The 22,089-nt window shown below is 42.4% G+C and overlaps 1 protein-coding gene across 10 annotated transcripts in view; it reads right to left on the reverse strand.

Moving 5' to 3' along the window:
* The window catches only part of Cspp1 (centrosome and spindle pole associated protein 1), a 91,555-nt gene that overhangs the window by 560 nt on the left and 68,906 nt on the right, over positions 1–22,089 (reverse strand). For 7 of the 10 annotated variants that reach the window (XM_059254015.1, XM_059254013.1, XM_059254018.1 and 4 more), the window contains 12 exons: positions 19,439–19,551; positions 16,343–16,492; positions 15,876–16,022; positions 15,104–15,208; positions 12,528–12,594; positions 11,894–12,011; positions 10,011–10,150; positions 8,750–8,890; positions 6,493–6,539; positions 4,056–4,119; positions 3,311–3,420; positions 1,256–1,394 (listed from right to left, as the gene is read on the reverse strand). In XM_059254015.1, coding sequence (XP_059109998.1) covers positions 1,256–1,394; positions 3,311–3,420; positions 4,056–4,119; positions 6,493–6,539; positions 8,750–8,890; positions 10,011–10,150; positions 11,894–12,011; positions 12,528–12,594; positions 15,104–15,208; positions 15,876–16,022; positions 16,343–16,492; positions 19,439–19,551 — 1,341 coding nt within the window. Of the gene's footprint in view, positions 1–234; positions 352–1,255; positions 1,395–3,310; positions 3,421–4,055; positions 4,120–6,492; positions 6,540–8,749; positions 8,891–10,010; positions 10,151–11,893; positions 12,012–12,527; positions 12,595–15,103; positions 15,209–15,875; positions 16,023–16,342; positions 16,493–19,438; positions 19,552–22,089 lie in introns of those variants that run through there. The other 3 variants (XR_009377515.1, XR_009377516.1, XR_009377517.1) reach the window with 3 other exon arrangements.

Raw genomic sequence — 22,089 nt, forward strand, 5'->3', positions numbered from 1 at the left:
CCATTAGGAACAACAGTGGACATGCCACAGACTTTAACTAAGCAGGTTGAGGAAAACTGGTCCAGCCTATAGCACTGACACAGGCCCGTCGAAAGTCATTCCAAGGAAATGACAGCTGCACTAATCTAAGATGGCCCATGAAGAGGGGACTTGTTCATTAACCATATCTGATATTACTCAAATTCTATATATTTGACTTAATAAATATAAAATAGGAAAAATCTGTCTTCCTACCCTGTGATGTCAATTTCTTTTTCTAAAAAAAAATGACATCTCCTGGTCTGGGTTACTCAGCAAAGGGGTGTGCAATCAGTTTAATGAGCAATCAGTCCACATCGTACCAAAAAGCTCCTGTTTGAAAGGACAGTGTTAAAACAAAGAGTTTAGACATTGAAAACCTGAAAGAATCTTATGTTTTTCTATCTCCTCTCAAATATATCCTGCTAAGTTATCAGTTCAAGTCTAATGAGTCTAAAGGCAATTCCAGGTATCCATTAAGGAGAAATGCCTTTGAAGACATCCTCTTCATTACAGCATGTTTTCCAGGTCTGATATGAAATGAAAAGTACTATTCCCTTAACTGACCGTGTCTGCTTCTTTGGTGGAAAAGTATTTCCAATCAGAACACATCACCCCTGCACTAGAGATATTTAAGGAAGTTGCAACAACAAAAAGACTTCAATGCAGTTTAAAAGACCAATGAATTCTGTGAACAGGCCACTTTACTAAAACAATGCTGGCCAATGATCCCAGGAACTAACAGCCTGATTTTTTTAAAAGGGTGTGGCACAGGCTGGCAAAAGAGGTCTGAAGCTGCCCTGTGCTTCATGAAAAGTTTCAGCCAAAACCACTCATCAGAAGATGAGCTTGTTGGCATAGAATATTAACAGAAAACTGTTTTTCTTTCTTCATAGTGCAGAAAGCCAAGTACAGGTAAAAGTTTCTTCATAATACTACAGACTTTAAGATGTGTCAATTAAAAACACAAAGCTGGTCATTTCTTCCTCCAGTGAGTAATGACCTAAGTCAGCACTTTTCCCTGGTGAAACACTGAGGATGTATTTCATACACCAGTCTCCTGGAACTGCTTAGGCTCTGCTCTTAAAGAACACCTTCTAGTGTGAACAGTCTACTGCAAGATCAACTCCAAGCCCTGGATTTGCAGGCTAGTTACGTCCTTGACCATAAAACTCATAGGACTTAAAAACTCTCATTTCCCCAGATGTGCACCAGCCAGTGAACATCTGCATGGTACCTGTGTTAGTGGATTTCTTCTGATGCTCATTCAGTCTTCTCATTCTGTCTTCATTTCTCATTCTAAGCTGATCAACATTTACACTGGAGACAGATTTTAAAGAGAGACCATCTGGTGGGATGTGGAGCCGACTACTATCCTACAGTTACAGAGAGAGAATTTAGAATCGCTCCAACAGTCAGTCAGCATAGGTGTTGTATTGATCCAGTTTTATCCTGGATCAATACACTCTGTGAAGAGCACACAGGAGTGTGTGGGTTCTGTGTGCAGCCTTTACAAGGTCAGGTGACCTTGTCAGGGCTAAGAGGTAGCACTGTGGTGACTTCATGCTGGCAGCTGATTAAGGTCCAGGAATTACAAGGCACAAAAAGAACACACACAGCAGAAGCTGAGGCTTAGTGTTCAAGTCAGTGTCAAGGCAGGACAGACACACAAAGCAATGGAAGAAATTAATCCTGAAAAGTAATCATGGTATTTTTTTTTTATACAGACCAAACCAAATGCAATAGGGAGAGAAATAGTCTTTTCAATGAATGGTGCTAGAGAAATGATGTCTGCATGCTAAAGAAGGAATTCAGACTGCATATCTCATACCAAATGCAGAGCTAACTCAAGTGTATCACAAGTAAATCTTCATGGTTTTACGTTAGACTAATTTCTTACGTAAGACCTTCAAAAATCCAAATGATAAAAAAGAAAACTGGTAATTTGGACCTTATTAAAAGTTAAAGTATCTATGCTTTAAAACCTACCAAGAAGACAAAAAAGGACAATCTTTTTAATAGAAAATATTTGCAAATCTAACATCTGACAGAATGTATAAAGAAGTCTTAAGTTTCCCCAGTGAAAATACTACACACAATTTAAAAATGGACCTTTAAAAGGTATGAACTGACAGATCTCCAAAGGAGATCCACAACCAGCTAGGAAGCACATGAGCTATTCTATGAAACAATGGACATTTTAGCTGTAAGCAAAATGATGGCTGATAACCACTACTGGGCATGGAGAAGTAGGAAATTCATATACTGCTATAAATGAAAAATGTTTGAAAATGGTATAAAATGGTGAACATGTTTTGGGAAATAGAAATCCTTGAAAATGTTAAGTTCATACAGTCACCAAATAATCCAGTAATTCAGAGAAATAAGTAAAACAAAACAAACATCTACATGAAACCTGTCCTTTGAATGCTAGCAGCAATCTCAGTCATGACAGCAGAAATGTGACACTAACCCAGGTAGGTAGGTATTCATCACCGGTCGAATGAATACGCAAACTGCAGTGTCTACATATAATGAAGAGGGATCTGGTATTGACACATGCCATAAGACGGAAGGCTCTTGAGCAAGAACAAGAAGGTAGTCATTTGTATCAACAGGCAGAAAGACAACACAGACCAAAGCAGATTAGCAGTTACCTAGAGCAACAGCTTTTCGTAGCCTGATAGACACGTGATCATGCTAGTTAGCAGACTGTTATTAAGCTCCTGAGTACAAGTCATATAAATGAGAACAAAGAGCTTAAGAAGCTGTCCAAAGTTGCCTACCCAAAGAAGAGGGGTACCATCAGAACATGGTTTGTTGAAGGCTCTGAAGCCTTTTATCAACTACACTGTAAAGCTATGGAAAAGAATATGGGTTTGAATCTTAGTCCTCTTACCTACTGACCTTGGGAAACTCACTTGACCACAATGGGAGTTGCCACCATATTTATTTCCAGGCTATTTCCAGGCTAGCAGCCTTTTGATAAATGCTATCAGGTGCTTTGTGTGGCTTCACCAAAGCCCATATTTTATATAGGGAATAAGACTGAGGCAATAAGTTTAACATTTACAGGAAAGGAAATCTATGCCATTTACAGAGCTACATATTGCCATCCTAAGAGCTACAAGTAACTGACGGCAGAACCCAAGATTCAGACCACACCCACTTGATTTTCAAAGCAAGCCCCTTGTTTTGTTTTTTAAATTGGATCACATAAACTGAGCCCAAATTTTGAGTCATCTACACTGAGAAGATGTGGGGAGGAGTGGGAGGGAGAAGCTCTACATACAAACTCCAGTCCTTTCAGCTTGTTCCTCCTGCGCTCCCTTGCGGAGGGCATCTGGGATGGTGGAGGGAAGGCATCCTCTTCAATGGCAGGATACGTCTCACCATAAGCACCTACACAGGCCACACAAAGAAACCTGGAGTTTACTCAGAGCTAAGGCTCAAGTCTGATGTCTTTTTACATTGCTTTACGGAGATGCTATTTACTATACACGCTCAGTGATTTCCTTAGTGAATTTACAGTTGTACAATCATTACTATCCAGAGTTTCCATCACCTCAAATAGCTCCCTTCTGCTCACTGGCAACCACGCCCCAGGCCCAGTCCAACGTTCTCTTCCTCACGTTCCACATGGCTGGAATTCTACAACACAATCTTTTGTGACTCTCATTTGGCATGTGCCTGAGGTTCATGGAGCATCTCACTGCTGAGTGAGTCACACTTCAGTACACGGACACATCACATTTTGCCCCTGCACTTGGTCCAGTTGGCGAATATTGCTGCTGCCTAGTGGCTCTTGAATGATACTGCTTGGTGAATATTCGTGTACACCTCTGTGTGGACATGGTTTCTTTGGGACAGAAATGAGGAATTACTGACAGATCAAAGTCTGAGGTCATCCTGGGCCACAGTGAGTTCCAGTTCAGCTTGGACTAAAAAGTGAAATCCTATATTATAGATCTAAAATGGACATATATATATTTTTAGTTTAAAAATTAACATAATACTGGTAAATTAAATACACTCACCAATAAAAGCACTGTCAGATTCCAGTAATGAATTTTTCAAAAAGTCATTAGTGTCATCTCTGGGCTAAATTAAACACACCAAAAAAAAAAAAAAAAAAAAACAATAATCATGTGTTAATGGCTGTATCTTTAGTCTGGAGTAGGAAAATAAGTCACGCTGAGAAAGCGTAGGTTTCCACGCTAACACCCCACCCCCACCCTCACCCCCGGAACAAAAACGAGAAGAGCTGGCAGGGAGGGCTGCTTCCCTCCTGATAACCCCATTCCAGTATCCACAAGGCCTCATTTCTCCCTGAATTCAGGAGCCTGACCTTTACCGACTCCTCCCTGCCCTCTGGTGGTTGTTGATGAAAACAAGTGAGTGAAGTAGGAACTCCCAACACTGGGCACTAGGTCTTCACGTGTTACTTAGGTTCTCCTGTCTTTTGAGTAAGTCTGAGCAGCCTGCTTCCTAATTCTCCCGTGCTAGGAACTGGGGACATGTTAATAAGTTCCGAGAGTGGGTAGATTACAGTCCCACGCGAGGTGCGGAGGAGATGCTGCCGTGTACCCGAGAGCCTGGGCACTACAACCCACAGTACCACCACCACACAGACACAACACGACACTGGAGAAAACGGCATGGACCTTACTATAGTGAGCTCCCAAGTGGAAGTAACCTAAACTTACATCTGTACAATAACCACTTTGTGTGTTAGGAGGCGCCTACGCTTCGCTCCAACACGCTAGCAATGAATTAAGGCAATGAATTCTCTTGCTCTTGTTAATACTTTTTGTACATTCAACTCTTCCATGTATTGAACTTGTATCTCCTCTTTGACTACCACTGCTTCTACTTCAATGGCAGCCGCCCCACACTACACTATGCTATATAATTTAGTTTCTAGGAAAAGCAAGTGTTTTTTTTTTTTTTTAAACAGTCATGATGAATAAACTCTTGGCTTATATTAAGCTTCTTAGCCAAACCTGCTGTTAGTAATCCAGATTTTTAACCAAAATCCCAGATAGTAAACTTTATTATCTTCTGCATGGATAATATAACCATCACACATGGAAAGAGATCCCAAATGCAGTCTTCCCAAAGAGGCCAAGTGCCTCTGGCCATGTGCTGAAGGACAGGTGGATATGGAGCCCACCTGGGTTCAGAGCTGGGCCTTGCTGGTTGGATGTATGGCTACAGGCAAGGTAAGAAGCTGGTAAGTATAATTTAGTGATGAGTGTATCTTGTACAATTTAGCAACACACAGGAGATTAGTGACACTGTCGTCCGGTGAAACTCACAGCAGCGCTGGATGGAAGCCCTGGGCAGCGCAGGCGCAGCCGAGCTCCACCGTCTGGACTCGGGGCAGGCTAGCAGCATCCTAGGACTCTCCAGCCCCAGTGCGTCCGTCCCCTGGACTCTCAACCATGTGCTCACCAGTGCAGCTGTTTGTCTATATGCATTCACACTTACATGTCACAGCCTTCCCAACCCCAAACTGATAGTTCTTGCTTCGGCACCCCCCAAGCCTAACCTATGGGCCACTAAAGGAAAGCCGTTTCAGAGCACTTCTGCCCCCCCAGCCTGCCGAGCACAACTGCCTAGATCCGCAAAGGAATCCCGTCAGTCGACTCTCCACACACAGCAGTGATCACCCGAAACCATGACACCGAGGACGTGACTTCTCCACTCCAAGGCTCTGGAGGCATCTCGTCACCAGCAGTGTGCATGGCCCCGTCTGTCCCCATTCACCCTTGCTCAAGCCTCCTCTGCTCAGTATTCTTCCTCCGGGTACTGTCCAGTTTTCCACGGTTACCTCCTCCATAGCTGTTGTTATAAACTGAAAGTTCACCTGTGCCGACCCTCCCCCGCCCCCTTTCCCTGTACCCTGACTCCTGTACCCTGAACACACTGAACACAGAGTTGTTGAATGCAGCCTTCGTACAATGTCAGGATAAGGGTTATCTTCCACACTACTAAATCAATTTCTACCGCCATTCTTAATGCCCGCTAACAACTCTGCATTCAGTATGGGCCAGGCCCTACTGGGAAGAATTTTAAGTTAGGTGTCAGCTCACTCAACTCTCACAGTGACCTTGTACACACTTTTACTTAGTAGAATGTACACAGAATATATATGTCAAACCTACCTATACCTTGCAAATATTGAGTCTCTGTAGTGATCCTCACAATAAGTACTTGGAAACTGAGGCATAAAAATTAAATAATCTGCCCACCTCCCCCAAATCACACAGCTAAAGACACCAGCTAAGACCACTAGGATGGTATTCTTACCCATTACAGTCAACTTTCTCTCCACATCTTAGCCACATATCTCTAGACATTGCACTTACAATTTAAAAATAAGTATTAATATTATGGACATGTTCAAAATCTAGACTACTCATTCAATACAAGCTCCAAAATCTAACTTCAAACTTTGGGCGGAATGCTTACCATTCTGCATCCTTGTACTTTCCCATTGGACATGGTGTCGAAATCAACTGTAGGCAACAGAAAAACAAGGGCAGATGTTTAGACAAGGTTAACAAATAAAAATACATTTCAGATCTTCTATTACTAGCTTCTACTGAAAATTACTTTTCACCTATCACACGCCAGAACAGTCTTAGAAATGATGTTACTTTCACATTAAATCTTGTATCCATTCTGGTTAAATGACTCAGTAGTAAAATCTTTGTGAACTTTGATGTCTAAGAAAAAACACAGGATTTTTTTTTTTTTTTTTTTTTTAACCATCTATCTTGCTCTGTAGTCCCTGCACAGTCACTGGGTTAACTGTGGTTGGAGTAAGTTCAACCGTAGGGAGCCAGCCCTGGGTCAGGGACCCCAGGGCATCTGCAGCATGGCAGCTTCCCAAAGACAGCCCACTTGGGCCCTCTAGATGCTGTACTGGGAGTGAAGAGCTGCAGTGATGGGCCACATCCTTTCATCCTTGTGACTGTCAACAGTCAGGCCCTATCTTATGCTTACTTTGACAGTGTTTGCCGAGGCAGATGGATACTGGCAGGAAGAAATACCTGTACCCATCTGGGGACGAGGTTAGTCTGGCTGTGCCTAAACTGATAACATCCCACAAGATCAGACCACCATTTGATACTTAAAATTCTGCACCATGAGGAGGGATGATGTCTCCTATACAAGGGTTTGTCTAAGTCTATCTATGAGTTTATCCTAAAGTGTACTCCTATCATACCTCCCAAGGTCAGGGACCGTCCTCAAATTCTGGAAGCCGTATCAGCCTGCTAAGAAAGGGTCCTAAGTTTCTGAAAAATAACAAGATCATCTCTCCTAGCCTTCTTTTATGACTCCTTTTCTTTGGCTACTCTCAATGGCCTGCAGCCTGGCAAAGCAAATGGGATACAGTTATGATCACAGTGCACCTCTTGCTCAGTAAGGCCCATGGACGCTCTCTGAGACAATCCACCCTACTTCTAGCCCACTTACCCTGGGCTCCTGCTGGTTACATAATCCTGTAGGCTGAGGTCCCCTTTACAGTGCTCACACTATTTATTCGGCCTCTGACTTCTACAGTTATCATCAGCCCCTTGAGAACAGCAGCCTAGCTTGCTGCCCACCATATCAAGTTAGTGTAGGTTAGTCTCTGTGCTCCTCATAGGCAGGTTAATATCATTAGACCAGATTTAGATAATATTTAGATAATCAGATAATTATATAAAAACATACACCCAAATCTGATACTTCACAGATTTTTGTGTTTGTTTTTGTTTTTCAAGACAGGGTTTCTCTGTGTAGCCTTGGCATTCCTTGCTAGAACTAGCTCTGTAGACCAGGCTGGCCTCAAACTTAAAGAGATCTGCCTGCCTCTGCCTCCCAATTGCTTAGATTAAAGGTGTGCACCACACCACTCGCCTTTTTACTTTTAAATATTTACCAAAATGTGTGCATACACACATACACATACACACACACACACACACACACACACACACACACACACACACACACACAAGTAATAATGAAAAAAAATACCTAACATGCTGAAGAGAAGTGTGCCCCAGGATTGAATGCATTTGCTGAGCATTGCTAGTCTTGGCTGGCAGTTCTTGGTGTGGAATTCAGCTGGCCTGATCAAAGCACCCAACCACTCCAGCAACAGTGAACAGCTGAGCTCCCAAGCGGGGATACATGACCCTTCCTGGGCTAATCAGAGCATGCTACGGAGCATGTTCCTTTCCCAAACTTTATGGCAAAAGGCTAACATGAGCACGGAGCTGCCAGTGCACTGGCCTGCCTGGGATCAAAATAAATGCAGGAGACGGTCAAGGCTGAAGGCTGCACAGAGCGGCACATGCCCATACTACTAGCACTCAGGAAGCAGAGGCAGGATGACTGGTCCAAGTTCAAAGGCAGCCTAGTCTACACAGTGAATTCCAGGCCAGCCAAGAACACAGACTGTCTTTAAAAAACAAAAGCTGACGAGATGGCTCGGCAGTTAGGAACACGCACTGATCTTACAGGACAGAAGTTGGCTCCTGGCACCTGCGGCTCACAACTACCTATAACTTCCGTTTCAGGTATTCCACAGTCTCTTCTGATCTCCGAGGGTACCTGCACTCATGTGTATATGCCCCCCAAATATGTGTGTGTGTATAAAAAAAATCAAAAATAAATATTTTTTAAGCAAACGTACAAACAAAAGCAACCTGACGCAGCAGGGTCTGCACCGTACCTCCCAAATTTTCCTGCATTTTTATTCTGTTCAGTCTCTTCTGCTGCTCCCGTAGCAGGGCCTGCTGCTGGATCTCTAAGGTGTCGTGATCTCGTGGAGGATCTGGGTACATTAATTTCAGATCCACTCGTGTTTCTGAATCTGGTGCAAAAAATGGCATAACTGAGTTAAATCTTGTTTTCAACTGAGATTTAGACACAAAAATTTGTACACACATTTATAACTGTAAAATATGGAAACAAGCATCCAAGATGTTCTAAGAAAATGAGCAGATTAAACAATGAATGAAAGTAAATCAGACTTCTGCCTGTAGTTCTAGCAGGGAGACTGCTACCAGTTCAAGGTCACTTGGGCTACACAGTGAGTTCTAGGCCAGCATGGACTACGGCTACGACTCTGTCTCAGAGAAGAAAGAAAAAAAAAAAGGCAGGGGCTAAAATGAACTCTGAAGCCGTGAAAAGGTATTGAGGACAGTTGAGTGTGTTTCTGAGTGACAGGCACCAATCTCAGAAGGCTGACTCTAGTGATCCTGACTGCATGACTATGACACTCTGCATAAGGTAAACTGTGAACTTAAAGGGATAAAGGGACGGGAGGGTGAACGGGTTTAGCTAAGGACTTTTAGGGCTGTGAGACATTCTGTATGATGTTACAATGGTGAGCATACGTAATCATACAGCTATACAGCTATCCAAGCTGAGAGAACGCACATCAAAAGCCCTGATGCAAACCATGAACTTTGAGAGGTAATGGTCTATCCATTCAGGTTGATCAGTCCCAATATTGTATGCCTCTGAGGTGCAGGTGTCCAGAATGGAGAAGACTGTGCATGTGCAGAGGCAGGAAAACTCTCTGGACCTTGGTGGGGATAAAGCTCAGTCACACTGCACTTTATGAGACACTGAGCTTGATCACCAGCATTGAAAAAGAAAAAAAAAAAAAAATAGGTAATGACCTTAATTGAAAATCAGAACCTTAATTGAAAATCAGAACCTTAATTGAAAATCAGAACCTTAATTGAAAATCAGAACCTCAGTCAAAAACACTACAACAGACATGAAATTAAAGAACACAAAACTGATGGTCTTTAATGAAAAGACACTACAATAGACATGAAATTAAAGAACACAAAACTGATGGTCTTTAATGAAAAGCTTCACATAAATTTGGCAGTATGACAAGGGAGTTCCCAAAGCAAGCAACTGCTGTGTGACTCCAAGATGTCACCTAGAGCCTGGCAAATAGGGCAGCTTATGCTCACCTCTCTCTTTCAGCTCATTGAAGTCATGAATATTCTGAAAAGTAGCAGCATCCAAAGCCTTCGGGGACGGTCTTCTGACGGGAGCTTGTACCCGATGCCTAGCCATGTCAAATATGTCCATGGGGTTCCTTTCTCTTTTCCTGTAAATGACAAATCATGATCACTATGATTTATGGGTAGGAACCGAGTTCCCATTCACCTCACTGTAAAAGCAACTGGGCATCTTTCATCACGGCTATTACAGACAATTTAACAGTCCTGCTCTGTTGGTCACCCATGCTAAAATAAAACCTGAAGACTTTAGGAGGGCATGGTGTCACCTGCCTGCAATCCTAACATTCTGGAGTTCAATGTCAGCTTGAGCTACATGAGACCCTGTCTCAAAAAAACAAAGACCAGGCATGCTAATTTTTAGCAATTTGATTTCAATCTACAAAAATCTGTCCATTTTAATCATGTTGTGAAGAAGAGAATTAAAAGAAATGTGATGTAGTGTGCATAATACACACCATGAATTAGGTGTCAGTAAACCTTACTTTTGTCTCAGGCTGACGTAGACACAGCACAGAGTATGCTGCTAATGCTCTGCTCCATACCTAGAGAACTATACCAGGACTCTACAAAACTCCCCAACAACCTGACAGCTACAGTAGTTCAATAGTATTCTGTTCTGTTAGCACTCAAGGAATGAACACTCTGGGTAGCTTCGGAGGAAGCTTTCTGCCAGGGGTTGGCTGTGTCACACGCCCAAAGGAAATGGATAAAAACCAAGTAACAATCAGTACTTCCTTTGACACTGTGTACCTACCCACTTCCCTCTCCCCCTCCCCATTCTTTGTCCTCTCTTCCCCCCCTCTCCTCTCCTCTCCCAGTTCCTCTCCTCTCCCTCTCCTCCCTCCGCGGCGCCCCCCCCCCCCATGAGACAGGGCCTCTCTCCGGGGTCCCTGGCTGTCCCAGAACTCACTATGTAAAACAAGCTGGTTTCGAATTCACATGAGGGAATCCAGGTACAATAAAGACCCTCACACAAACTGAGGGGCAAAAAAGACTTGAGAGCAGACCAGCTGCCTGGAAGAGGTTTAGACCAACCCAGGCACCTGGAGAGGACTCCCCAACCTGCTGAGCTGCTTGCAGTCTGCAGTGTGCTCCAGGCTCCCAGCTTTGTGTGCAGTTCCCATGCTGGGGCGGGCTTTAGAGATGCAGCTGTCCTTTGAGTCATTTCTGTCCTCTAAGTGACCTCTCACCCACACTCCTGTGAGTCACCCCAATAAAAAGCACTGGTTCATCAAGTTGACCTGGTGCTATCTGTACTTTGGTCTGTCACAGGATCCCTATCTAGGGTGAGTAGACCTGTGTGTTGTGTCTCCCCAGGAAAAGTTCTGTCACACAACAGATGTCAGCTTCAGACAGAAGCTCATAATGTTAAGATATTAATGATGCAGGAAACTAGGCGGCAAGTACCTAGCTTATGTATGTTCCCAACTTTTCTACCAGATTATCCCCAAACAGAAAGCTTATTTTTAAAAGCAAGACTGTGCTGTCCAGTAGCCCAGAAATGATCGGCAAGCTCCCAGAAGACTAACCCACAGGACAGGAGCCTCCTTTAGAGAAGTTGGGCTCTCCAGCAATAACAGCAGCTATGTTTTGCTAGAAAATATGTATCCAACAAAAAAAATTACATTATTGAAGGAAAACATAAAAATAACCATAAAGTACCACCATGTGTAAACATCCCGACCTTAGACTTTTCCATTCCCATGTTATTGTTTCCCTCACGAACTAGATTTCTACATCTCCTTTTCAGAAGGCACAGGGAGGGGCAGGAGGCTCCAAGATGAAGCCGTCACCTTCCAGGAGGCAGCAGCACGGACGGACGGACGCACCTGAGGGGGGTCTCGTCATCACTGTCCAGATGCTGCAGACGCCCCTGCAGACGCCTCTCCTCACTGCGGAGCTGCTTCCTCATTTCTGAAAGCTCCAGAATCACATTTTTCTTCTCCTCTGCAAATTCCCATTGAGAAGTTAAAATAAAAAGATAAAGAATAAAGATTAATTACCAAAATACAATCTGGCTTATCATAAAGGCTCAGAGAAATTTTAGGAAAGATATTTCAGTGTGTCTTAAATATATCGACAAATACACATCATAGTCAACATCATTAAGACCCGCAATCAGAGTTTTGATAAAACAGTTTTGGGGCACACACACACAGAGACAGCCATTGGAAAGGGCATAACAAAGGAGTGGTGTGCACTCTGAAGGCTGACTGCCATGGTGACTGTACAAATTACACATGAGAAAAACACACATGAACACCTAAAGCCACAAACACAAAAGCAAAAGTACAAACACACAGGTTAAACCTGGTGAAAATGTGTCTGTAGATTTGTGCAGGACGCGGCTGGGGGGACACACAGCACTTTTCCCCACCATTTTGCAACTTTCTACAGCTGTACTTATGCTGAGATGACTGAAAGAAGAAGTCAAAGCCTCTAGATTACAGGTGTATGACCTACCTTCTGCACGGAGTTGGTTCTTCCTTGCAGGAACTGGAGGAGACTGTGCCCTGGACAGGGAGCTTTCCTATGAACAGCAATGACAGACATAGTCAGCATTTCCCCTCTAGTCCTCGGTGCAGAAGGAAACCAAACCCTCCACTGTAAAACTCATCTACATCTACAGCTAACCTTCCTTCTCCTATGATGGACGGCTCCTTGCCTCTGGCCAGTGCCAGTCCCTGTACCGTATGCTGTGTCTGTTAAGTCTCCCGTGCCCACAGTTCTTCTCATTTTTCCTTCTCTTCTAAGTAAACATCTCTCAGCCTGTGCACAACCGTCCCCTCCCTCCCTCACTACCAACTATTCACTGGCACCTGCCCTTCACAGAGAGGCTTCACTAATAAATAATGAGCGCAGGGCTGGAGAGACAGCTCGACATTAAGAGCACCCCACACACACCCCACACACACTCCCTGATACCCAGCCAGTGTCTGCCTCCACATCCATCACTTCAGCAGGACTGCCTTTACCAAAGTGATCCCAAGTCACTCAGTTGGCAATTTTATCCTGAATTTCCTTGGCAAGTAACAATATCACTGACACTTTAGCTCTGCCATGCTGTTCGAACACTGTTCCTGTCCTCAGCCCTTTGTATCCCCTCCATACACTTACCCTGCACAATCAATTTAGTGAGCGCCGTTACGTTAACTGCTTCCCAAACTACAAATACCAAAATGCCTTCTTCCTCAGCCACAACTCAGTTTTCAAACCCCAGTCTGTATAATCATCACCAGAAACCTGAAACTATGCCCTGAAGTTGTCAACCCTCTCAGTCCCCTGTGTCACTGGGGTGCCAGTGCCCTTGTCTGAGGTCCTCAGTGTCACATCCGGTCTTCCACAGAAGCCTCCTGTCTGTGTTTGGTCTTTACTGCCCATGAGACCACTAGACAAGTACAAGTGCCCACGCCATTCCACTTCAACATTACAGGGATCCCAACGCAACGGCGTCTGTCTCAAAACATGTGAATCGGACCCTCAGAAGTAGAATCCAAGAAAATGCCTTTCACACTTCTATGCTTGGGCTGGTGGTTCACATCTTTGCAGTCCACAAGCCCATGGAGCAAAGCCTCCAACACCCCCACCCACCCCAACACACTGCATAGGTAGGGTCTCCACTCCCTGCTGCCTTTGCACACAGACATCATGAGGCCAGGCCAAACCAAACCACAGAAGATGCTCCACATGGCTTGTCCTGCCCTCCACAGCTTGCAGACACTCAAAGTCCATAATACCCTCTTTGTCTGCTACAGCAAACTCCTGCTGGCTGCTCAAGCACCAACCTAAAGGCCAGCTTTCCTGCTTCCTTTTGACTGTAGATCAGTCTAAAACATAAGGGACTCCACAAGTGTAACCACAGCTAGTTAGAGACTCCACAAGTGTAACCACAGCTAGTTAGAGACTCCACAAGTGTAACCACAGCTGGTTAGAGACTCCACAAGTGTAACCACAGCTAGTTAGAGACTCCACAAGTGTAACCACAGCTAGTTAGAGACTCCACAAGTGTAACCACAGCTAGTTAGAGACTCCACAAGTGTAACCACAGCTAGTTAGAGACTCCACAAGTATAGCCACAGCTAGTTAGAGACTCCACAAGTACAGCCACATCTAGTTAGAGACTCCACAAGTGTAACCACAGCTGGTTAGAGACTCCACAAGTGTAACCACAGCTAGTTAGAGACTCCACAAGTGTAACCACAGCTAGTTAGAGACTCCACAAGTGTAACCACAGCTAGTTAGAGACTCCACAAGTGTAACCACAGCTAGTTAGAGACTCCACAAGTATAGCCACAGCTAGTTAGAGACTCCACAAGTACAGCCACATCTAGTTAGAGACTCCACAAGTGTAACCACAGCTGGTTAGAGACTCCACAAGTGTAACCACAGCTAGTTAGAGACTCCACAAGTGTAACCACAGCTAGTTAGAGACTCCACAAGTGTAACCACAGCTAGTTAGAGACTCCACAAGTATAGTCACAGCTAGTTAGAGACTCCACAAGTATAGTCACAGCTAGTTAGAGACTCCACAAGTACAGCCACATCTAGTTAGAGACTCCACAAGTGTAACCACAGCTAGTTAGAGACTCCACAAGTGTAACCACAGCTAGTTAGAGACTCCTCAAGTGTAACCACAGCTGGTTAGAACATATTTTTTCCAAGACTTTCTTAGCCGGACATGGTGGTGAATAACTTTAATCCCAGCACTCAAGGGGCAGAGGCGAGCGGATCTCTGCGGGTTAGAGGTCAGCTTAGTCTATATAGTGAATTCCAGAACAGCCAGGGCTACAGAATAAGACCCTGTCTCAAAACAAACAAATGACAACAACAACAAAAGGATCTTTTTAAGGAGCTGAGACAAATAAATACCATCTAACAGACCATGTCTTATGAATTATGACTTAACTTGCACTCTAAGAACTAAGCTTTAGGGCACCAAGATCTATCAGCTACCACTCGAGCAATAGGCAAACATTCAGAAATCTCACAAAGTACTGCATCCCAAGTAACTCAAGAGTCACTCTAAGAAAAGTCCATACATGAATGAAGGAGCTTATGATGGTGTCGACTGAAGGAGGTCTTTGGGGTTTGCTTGCGATTTTGTTCTGAAGAGCAGGAACCACAGGGGAAGGTTGTCTCAAATGCTGCAACAACAACAAAATCTTTCTGTACACACAAATACATATACAAACTATATTCAATAGTCAAGACCATTTAAAAAGTTCAGATTATTACTGCTTTTAATAAAACACTTTTTACAAAGTAGTCAAATTATTTCAGTTGTATAAGACCATATTAGGTTTCTGGAGAAGAGAGCCCTGTCTAACAATTGTGATTTATGATTCATGTACCAATTCTTAACATCAGCCCTGTGCGTCAGAAATAGGGACTCCAAAAGCAGTTTTTTTGGTGCTTACATTTAATTTCCAATACAATACATAAAACAAAGAATGAATCCCTAGATCAATGAAAGTCAGGCCCAATACTTTTTTTAGTACATTGACCAGCCAGTCACTCTGGCGAGCTGCTGTGTAGTCCCAGAGCCCACAGTCCACAGGGTTCTGTCTACAGGCTACATCATAAGCTGCACAGCCACACACAGGAGCACAGTAACAAGACTGAAAACAGCCAAAATTAGGTCCCAAATTCCAACTGTGGCAGCACCTCACAAACGAAGGTCAACAGCAGCGTGTTGGCACTGGGTTGAAAGGCCAGGGCAGACAGGCAGTACTCCTCTCTCTCCTTCCCTAACTACTCCCGACTCTGCCAGGCATGCGCACTGGGCCTGAGACGTGTCCATCCGAGACATACCTTTGTTTCATCTCCGATCATATTTTCTCTCTCATAGTAGTGCTGAAGTTGCAAGTTATGTTTTTCTTCCTCTTCTTTCTTCTTTCTTTCTGCTTCTTTTCGTCTCTCTTCAGCTAACCGAATGAGTTCTTCATTTTTTAGTCTTTGCTTTAAAATTTAAAGACACACTTCTTGCATACATTTGCAGTACATTTAAAAATGTGTTACTAAAAGTAAAAACTGAATATATAAAAGACGGTTCTACCAAATGAAGGTACTATCTACTTAATAAAGTAGCAGACATCTTTTATCAGTCTAAAGTTAAAAACAATGTCTCTTCCTTAAATTAGTAATTGATCCCAATAAAACACCACACATTGACAGTAACAATGGGTGCTTTAAGGACGGACTTCAGGACAGCAGCCCTCTCATGCAGTACAGAACGCTTCTCAAGGGAATGTTTCCCTTGGACGCACGCACGCACGCACCTCCTCCTCCTTCTCCCTCCTCCTCTCCTGCTCCTCCTCGTACTCTTGCTGAATCCTCGCCCTCTGCTCTGCAAGCCGCTTCTCCTCCTTCTCCTCGGCCACTCTCAGTCTCTCGCGCTCTGCTTCTTCTCTTTGTTTCTTCTCCTCGATCTGAAGATGAGGATCAGTTAGTATTCTGCCCAACTACCAACAAATTAGAGCGTTGCCCACCGCTTTTTCCTGGACTCTTACAGACTCAAAGTACACCTTCTGTTTGCAAGTCCCTCGGTTTGGGGGTGTCCTGTATTTGACTAAGAAGGACACGTGACACTGTTAAAAGCTTCCAGTCAGTTGCCATCCTGCTTACTACAGACTGTGTGAACTGAAGAAATGGACTTGTCCTCAGTTTTCTCATCTAGTAAGTTATTAATGTTCACTTCTCAAGTGTTCAAAGAACTCAAAGGAAACAATGTAAAGAGCATATGAATTCTTGTTGAGTAAAAGTGTTGAGTAAATGTCTGTGGCTGTATTATTCTACAATTATCACTGTATCCCAGTGTGCTTGAACTTGAGGAGAATTCCCACACAAGAGTTAACTGAGTATGTTAGCCTCTTTATGAAAGAACCATTTCCTCAGAATGCTTCCCTCCCTACTGGCAGGTTAAGAACTGAAACCTCAGTGTTGGGAGGTGGTTCAGGAGTAGAGCCTGCACTCAGCACGCACTGGTCCTGAGCTCAATCCCAAGTGTGTGCAGAGGATGGAGCTAGGACACAGGAAGTTCGCCCTGAGATTGTGTCTCCTAGAGATGTCACTCTGGATTGTACATTCTTAAGATAGAAGGTATTTTTATGCAATCTGAATTTTCTGTAGCTTTAAGGTCGCACATTGTCAGTATTTTACATGAGAACTTGAATCTTCCTATATATGAGTTACCAACTAGAGCCTTTCCTAATACTCACTATGACACATTTAAATGTGCAGCCTAACACTCAATACCAAGCAATATGCAGACACTCACAAGGACACCAAATCCAGAAAACACACTGATGATGCAACAGAACCTGACACTAAACCTGGCTCTTTCTTCTCCCTCTTCCATGACAAAATGACAGAGGATAACTGCTACATCAACTACTGCCAACATGTAAGGCACTAACAGACCACACAGCTAAGTAACTTTACAAGAAGAAAATTACCTTCTAGGTCAGTTTTCAGACTATGCAACACAAAAGTACTTTATAAAATGTGCCAATTTTAAACTAACTTTTTGATTGAATTATTAAAAATTTTTAAAGTTTTACTTAAAAATCATTCACAAATGTTACTCAATTTGCACAGCATCAAGGCTTCTAATGCATTAACTATGACTTATTTGTGCAAATCACTCCTTTCTCACCTCTATGAACAAAAATTTTAAATCATTTACTTCAACTCCTAAGTTTTAGATTTTTTTGTCTTGTAAGACACTGTTGATAGTTCAATTCTTAAGTGTTAGGTTTTCTGTCTTGTAAGATACTGTTGACAGTAGTAATAAACACCATTTAGCTATTTTGCATTTTCTTAGAATTCTGTGTTAATTTTGACTGAAGACAAAAGGGATTTTGTGACTGCTAAGGAAAACAATTGAACAATCACCATTCAAGAGGAGTCTATTCATCAATACACTGAGGACTGCAGGGAGAGCTCTGAGGATCAATAACAGTCAAGTCTCCTCTCTTATTCATGGCTTTCAGAGGGAAAGACTTCCCAGCAGGTCACCTCTGCTGCTGTGGACAAACCAATCTGCCTGTGCTGAGCGGCATGTCCCAAAACAGAGAATTTCTCTAGAGAGTCTGAAATTTAATAAAATACTACAACTAAAATTACTTTGTGAATAAAGTGATTTTAAAAACCATGGTAGATGTGCTAAATAAAATAGAGTAAACTTACATTTTGACTTTGCTGTCGTCATGGTAACAGAACCACCTCAAGCTCCTTCAAGTTCAACAGCTGATTCTGCACCACCCTTAACCTGCTGACCTGAGTGACTGATATCCGTGGGGCTTGTGATACTTGTCATATTCTCTGTCGATCATTTCCACACATTGACTGTCACTGCTCTAAGAAAACACCCAATGCCCCGTCGATACATCCTAGCGTTAATGCCAGAGCTGTCCTTCTAACGTCTACCTTCATTAGACCACTGCTCCTTGTAGAGTCCACAGTACCCGAGAGCAGAGCATGGTCAAGTGTGATCTTGTGAGGATCTGACTAGCAGATGGGATCAGATTAGAAGCCTTAACTGTCAGGCTAAGGGATCTAGACATTTTCTGTAAGCAAAGACAGGCAGCTGTACCAGATTCTGAGTAAAAAAAAACAACAGCATGTAAAAAATTAATACCACAGGAAATTTTATAGGGCACTCTGAGATATGTGTGTAGTATACATGTAGAGGGAAGGGAGGAAGAGAAAGAAACCCCGAGTCCCTCAGAGCAGACATCTCAGCCGCGGGGCTCTATTCTCCTACTAGCACTAAGGCAATCCTGTGGATTCCCCCAGCTCAATGCTCAATAAACACTAGATGCTTAAGTACCTTCTTTGGAAGAGTTTGAACATTTCATTACTTTAAACGCTACTCACCTGAATTCAAAAAGAGGCATATAATTGCAAACTGTCATTATATTACATGTAAATCTGTTTTGTTCTGTTTCCTGAGACAGAATCTTTTCATATAACCCTGCCGGGCTTTTCAATCCTCCTGCTTAGTCCAAGTGCTGAAATTAATACATGTACCACCAAACTCATGCAACTTCTGATAATTTAGAGTCTGTACTGAGACAAGGATATCATATCTGTGGAGGGTGGCAGGGCTTCATTTCCTACTCTAAATAAGCATAAGTGAATTTTACAAATCTCAACATTCATTGATTTAAAAACTATTGATCTTCTAATGAAGTTTAGAAAAGATTCAGCTATGAGTGAAACAATGTGATACCTGTATCTGATATAAACTAGACATTTTGGATAAGTGCATGACATTTTAGAATTTAGTGCACAGTGGATAAAATACCTGCAAATTTAGTTTATTATTATATTTATTACTAAGAGTTGGAACTATAACCAAACAAGCCTTTCACCTGAAAACGAAGGAAATTCTTGTATAATTCTTGCTCTTTAATCTGAAGCTCTGTGGGCTGCTCACCGAATGTGTTTCCCCGGGCAAAGGGAGAGCTCTGTGCTTGCACAAGACCTTCAAAAGACAATTTGCAGAAACATACTGTTAGGAAAGGAACAATGTACTAATAAACGCACATTATGAAAACAGTACCACATACAGAAGTCCGGGGTTAAGGTCAGAGACAGAAGGCTGAGGCAAGAACGTAGGGGGTGCATGGAGGGCAGCAAGAGAGAGCAGACTGGATCCAAGTGAGTAGCTGGAAATCCTGTCTATAGCAGTGGGAAAACACGGGGGCATGTGCAAGCTAACAACCTAAACACGGATCACAGTGCAGGCTACAGAGTAAAGTTCGTGACAGAAAGATGACATGAATAGCCTTTACTTAAGAACAGTTCTTAGGAGCTAAAATATAGCTCAGAGGCAGGACATTTGCTTGGCATGTGTAAGGTCCTGGATTCAATCCCCAGGGCTCAGGGGGAAAAGAGGGGGAGGGGATAGTTATTAATTTATACGCCTATCAAAAATTTCTAAAAATTATTTTTAAAAATTGCTAAGTGCAAAATTCTTCACATCCATAGCTTAAATACAGGCTAGGAAGGAAGTCTGCTATGAAATAATTAACAAATTTAAATAACTGTAATAGGTTTTACTTCTAAAATTACTGAGTTCACCACTTTACTAGCATGCACAAGCCTTGTATCTATAGTACACACAGAGTATCTTTTTAAGGGATATAAATGTAAGTTTATTGTACATTTACATTCATATATATTGTACTGTTACACATATATATGTAACATATGTATCTATATATATCCCTTAAAAATAGCATTATATATTATTCTCAAATGGAACTTAGTTCAGAAAAGCTGTTTGAAAAACAACCATTCCCTAGGAATCTCTTTGAATGCAGAGAGAAAAAAATATGACATTTAAATTTAAGTCTCACGTAACTTTTTATATTATTAACTTACTGATTTATTCTTTTTTGTTTGGTTGGTTTTGTTTATTGAAACAGGGTCTTACTATGTATCCATGACTGATCTGAAATTCACTATGTAGACAAGGCTAGCCTCAAATCTGCAGCAATCCTCCTGCCTCTGCCTCCTAAGGCTGGGGTTAGAGGTTTGTGTGTTATCATATGCTCATTCTTACTATTACCAATTTGATGTTTTTATCTCCTTTTTTGTGTGTTATTTATGGAAATTACTTGGTAGTTTAGCAATTCAGGTCTCCTTTGCTTTTCACTAACATTCAGTTGATTGGATTAACAGGAAGTCCAATCAAGCCAGGAACAGCATGAGAACTTTTTCCAAAAAAAACTGTTCTACTGAAAGCAAACTGAGCCTATGAAGGTTCTTTTAAATCTTGGGCACCGTAGAAAGCTGATAGCAAAATAAACATAAGTGTTGGTTTTTGCCTTAATTTCCCTCAAAATTTGAATTTTTGTGACAATTAAAAGAAAGAAATATTAGATGAAATGAATCTGTTGAAAAAAAAACTTCTTTCAAAGTTTAGGGAGTTAATACTATTAGAAAACTGACATGTAACTAGTTACCATAGTAACCACAAAAAAGAGCTGAAGCCACATTAGTAGTGGATTTCATAGCAGTTCACTTAAGAACCAAACAGTAAAAGAAAATTCACAGCATGAGCCAGGAAGGGTGGTATACACCTGCAATTCCTGCATGGGGGAGCTACAGCCTCATAGTGAGCTCCTGTCTCAACATTTCACCAAAAAGATCATTATGAAGGACTCAAAACCAGGCCTAATGAGCTGGGAACAGGGCGCACACCTTGAATCCTAGCCCTGGGGAGGCACAGGCAGGCAGCTAGCTCTCCAGGAGTTTAAGAACTCGCCTGGGGACACAGTGAGTTCCAGACCAAGCAGGACCACATAGCGAGACACTGTCTAAAAGTAACAAACCAACAACAACAAAAGCCCAGTTAAGACAATATACCAGAGGACAACAAAGCTGAAAAGCATAGATTCGGGAAAATTTCAGATATATCCAAGTTCCCCAAAGCCTTTTCAAAGTATTAAGCAGCACATATATATGTACACATATACAGCTATGTGCCTATGTGTACACATGATACATACACACAGCACTCATATACATATATATACACATATATATGGCATAGCACAAATTAGGTAGCATTGGATACATTCTTATATTTACAAAGTTAGTTCAGGTTAGTTCTTAAGGAAAAAAAGCCTAGGAAATTTCAATTCACATAAAATAAGGAAACTAAACATTTTATGATAGTTTGAACATCTTCAAGATTAAGGTATCACTAGCACCCCCCAGAGGAAAACCTGAGCTAATATAGAAAAACAATACAGGTCAGAATTTGCTGGGCATGTTCAATCAGGCTTATTCTCTTGGGAAGGGGTCACGGAAATTGTTTATTTTCCATGTCTATGCCTAGTAAGCAAATGCTGAAGAAAGAATAAGTCCTAAGCTCCGTCAGAGCTGCAAACACTACTGTGCATGAAGAAATGGGGAGAGAGAGACCCTCAGCACGACTCCCGAAGCAGCAGCCACGAAGAGCAGCAGTAAACAGAGGAGCTAAACTTCTCTCCTAGCAGCAATGACATGAAAA

This window comes from Peromyscus eremicus, chromosome 2, assembly GCF_949786415.1.
Source record: "Peromyscus eremicus chromosome 2, PerEre_H2_v1, whole genome shotgun sequence".
In the NCBI taxonomy this organism is placed as follows: Eukaryota; Metazoa; Chordata; class Mammalia; order Rodentia; family Cricetidae; genus Peromyscus; species Peromyscus eremicus.